At 38.8% G+C, this 3,617-nt stretch overlaps 1 protein-coding gene across 1 annotated transcript in view; it reads right to left on the minus strand.

Annotated features, from left to right (window-relative positions):
- The window catches only part of Cbr-mut-16, a gene marked incomplete at both ends in the record, with an annotated part of 14,528 nt that overhangs the window by 4,954 nt on the left and 5,957 nt on the right, over positions 1-3,617 (minus strand). Inside the window, 6 exons of the mRNA XM_002639253.1 lie at positions 844-960; positions 1,007-1,392; positions 1,437-1,561; positions 1,613-1,780; positions 1,824-1,925; positions 3,159-3,368. Coding sequence (XP_002639299.1) covers positions 844-960; positions 1,007-1,392; positions 1,437-1,561; positions 1,613-1,780; positions 1,824-1,925; positions 3,159-3,368 — 1,108 coding nt within the window. The remainder of the gene's footprint in view (positions 1-843; positions 961-1,006; positions 1,393-1,436; positions 1,562-1,612; positions 1,781-1,823; positions 1,926-3,158; positions 3,369-3,617) is intronic.

Genomic DNA, 3,617 nt, shown 5'->3' on the forward strand with positions numbered 1-3,617 from the left:
TGTCAGGTTTTTTCATACACCTGAAAGGAAATTAACAAAAACATTTTGAAATCTTCCAAAAACATCTGAGAAAACACTGAAAATCAACAAAAATTCGAATTACGCGCGCTTTTACCGGCAGTTGGCCTAGAAAACTCACACCTGGCCGCTAGGCCACCAGATATAACTTTGACTTTTCGATGCCGTTTTTCTCAATGAAGGAACATTTTTTTGAATTTTTTTTCGTTATTTTTATGGGAAACTACTTGGATTTCTGCACAAAATAAAGCAATAAAATTTTTCACCGCACACCACCTTTAATTCCGCCTGATTCTTCTCGAAACGACTATGGCACCGAAATGGGGATAAGAGCTTTCTAATGAAATAAAAGAACATTGAATTCCACCATGTAGAACTCCGGACTTATCCATAAAACCAAAAATTCTCTCAAAAGTAGCAAAATTCGTGAGATGAATTTTCAGAACCCATTTTCTGATCGTGAAACTTTCAGAAACCGTTCTTCTTTGCTTTAAAACTAAAAACAATTTTTTGACTGATTTTTGATACTTCTAAAAAATTTCTCATGAAAATTATCACCGGAATATCAAAAAATCCGGGGGTCTTAAAGATATTGACCGCTTGCATATCGGTTTTTTGAATGGTACATGGTCAGGGAAAGTGCTAACTTCATGAAACTTTGTCTCTAGAGGTTATTTTTGATTGTGAATTGAATGTCGTTTACAGTTTTTCAATATCTATTCTAGTTTTTTCTGTGCACCCAAAATCAAGGGGGGGGGGGCTTAAAGATATTGACCGCACTGTTTTTAGCATTGGGTTTCTTCATTAGGATCCCCGTTATTTTACCTCCTCTCTGTCCACTTCTTTCGTAATTGGATCCAAAATTTTTGTTCCTTTCGTTTCCAGACATCCATTTGTCCTTTACCGCTTTGATATCATCATCAGTGAACATTTTCACAGGACCTGAATGAACAAGTAATTCACAGTGTGAAGATGTTAGAAAACTTACGATCGCCTTCATCATCTGCTCTGAAGTAAAATGGAGAATCTTTCATATTTGATACAACTATTTCAGAAAATTTGGACATCTGCACAAACTTTTTCAGAGTTGATCGGTTCGTGTATTGGTTGAACCATTTTGTGTTCCATTCCATCGTCGAATCGAGTTCCAGTTGTTTGGAGTACTTCTCAAAAACATGCGCATGTTTTTTCCCTTTTGCCATTTCATTGAAAGCAAACATGATGTTTTGATAAGGAACTTTGCGTTGACGAAGTTCGTCTCGGACAATTTGCAGCAATTCAACAATCATGTTGAACGTTTGATGAGCCCTGATCTCTTTTTCCATGCTTGGGAACACCTGAGCTTCTTTTTTCTTGGTTTCTTCTTTACTTGCACTGGAAAAGAAATGGGTCATGAAGAATGGTGTTCCATGACTTACAGTAATTCAGATCCTTCAATCAACGATGTAATAAACTCCTTCTCTGATTCTGGAAAAATCGGAAGAAACTTATCTCCGTTTCTGGTCAACCAGTTTTTATTCGCTAATGCGATTGCGTACTCAGTCTGAAAAGGTGAAAAACTTGATGCGTTAATTATTACCAAAAAAAACTGCACCTTTGAATCGTTCGGTAATCCATCAGTGATATGGGATCCCAGAAGAATCGTGGCCACGACCGGCAAGGTGAATCCCATATTTTCCCGAAGACATTTATCCAGTTCTTCAGGATCGTATCCTTCTTTCAGTCTGAGAGGATGGGCAGCCAGAGTGGAAGTAAAGAAGATCTGTAAAGCTTTGTAGAACAATTTCAGTATACATTTTCGTTACCGGAAGAAGTTCTCGAGGGTCTCCTCCAAAATCGTTCATATCCGCGTAGTTTTGAGCTCCATTTCCCACAAGATCGTCTGGCATTGCTGGGAGTGGTTCCGTCTGAAAAAATTTATCTTCAATAGCCGTATTACTTATACTAATATCAATTTTTAAAATCTATTATTGTTGTCTGAAAAAAAAGGTTAGAGAGTATTTTTTGCAGTCTGAATACGGTAGGAATGTCGAAGCGGCGAGCCTAAATAGCACATGTTATGTAGAACTGCAGACATTTTTCTCTGCGTCTCAATTTTTTTTTCTCAAACAGCGACACGGGGTTGCAACGGCAAATACTCAGTTGCTACAGGATCAGTTTATTCCTGACCAGTTGCTACTTTTGTCTCAGTTGCTATTTTCCCAGTTGCTATGACTCAGTTGCTACTTTTGGCTCAATTGCTCGCATTTTCCGAAATTTCAAAATCTCAGTTGCTACAAAATATCTCAGTTGCTACAAAAAAACTCAGTTGCTACAATTGACTCAATTGCTACTTTTTTCTCAAATGCTACAAAAAAAAGAAAATTTTTGTCCACTGTCGTTTTAATACTACTTTTCTCGGGACCTGCCGAGTCTTTATTTTCAAAATTTCTCCTTATCTGCATCGTGTTTTTAGCATACATGTGGATGGCCGGGCCGGGCCGGCCCGCTTGCTTCAAAACCCTCGGCCCGCCTAGGACAACTCTTCGAAAATGTTACTTTTCAAATGTGCCAATATATTTTTAATAGCACAATTATCTTCGTATTTTTTTCAGAGCACCCAAGTGACAACTACTGCCTACCATGCCTACATCATGATTCAACGCAAATCTAAGAGACAATCTTTTTTCTCTTTTTTGTTATTCTGTTTATTATTTTCCTTTCTTCTGTTAGATATTGGTTTATAAAAATAAATAAAGTTTCTAAAATGATTTCGACAGAAGTTTCAGTTTTTTTAGAGCCTATGGTCAGATTTCGTATGAGCTACGCGAATCTTGAGCGTAGGCTTGGCGTTTTTAGAGCGGTCGCTGGGCGGCTTCTACAGAAAACTAAAGCGACATCCGCCCTGCCACAGCTTAGAAGCCGCCTAAATCCAGCCTAAAAGTTGCGGGCAACAGCCGAAATTCTACCGAAACGGTGCACAACGCTTAATGTCAATCTGCGTACAGCTGTCGTCCTCACCCTTATCTTTACCATCGGGCACCCGCAACCCTCACCGCCACAAGGTCAACTCCTCGTGGAGCACATATATACCGAATTTGGAAAAAATTGTTTTTTTCATGTCCCCCACCTTTAAAGATTTTTTGACGAAAAATACATACCGTATAGTCATAACCGTCTACATCAAACGGCTCACTTCCACTATCATATGAGTCTTCTAATTCATTTTCAGAATCCTGTTCTTCATTTGAATCAAAGTCGCTGATTGGCGGCGCTCCAAGACAATGATTCTGAATATCGTCGGCGTCTCCTTGTTCGGAAGTGGTGATATCGAAATCATCGGGATAATCATCCTCTTGTGATGTCATTACCTGTGAAACTGGTTATTATTTCGATTCGAAAAAAAGAAGGACATTTATGAGAAAACGGGATGGAAAATAAGAAAAATGTGCTCATTTCTATTGCTAACAGTAAAAACAAAAACGGAAGTGGTGAAAAAAGTTCTGCAGCGTTGTGCAAAGGAGCGCATTTGCACCAGAGATGTACGGACAGCGAGACCCCGCAAATTCCGGGGAAAGAAAAAATCGGGAAAAAAACCGGAGAAAAAACACCGGGGAAAG

Source organism: Caenorhabditis briggsae (assembly GCF_000004555.2).
Source record: "Caenorhabditis briggsae complete genome, chrI, whole genome shotgun sequence".
NCBI lineage: Eukaryota > Metazoa > Nematoda > Chromadorea > Rhabditida > Rhabditidae > Caenorhabditis > Caenorhabditis briggsae.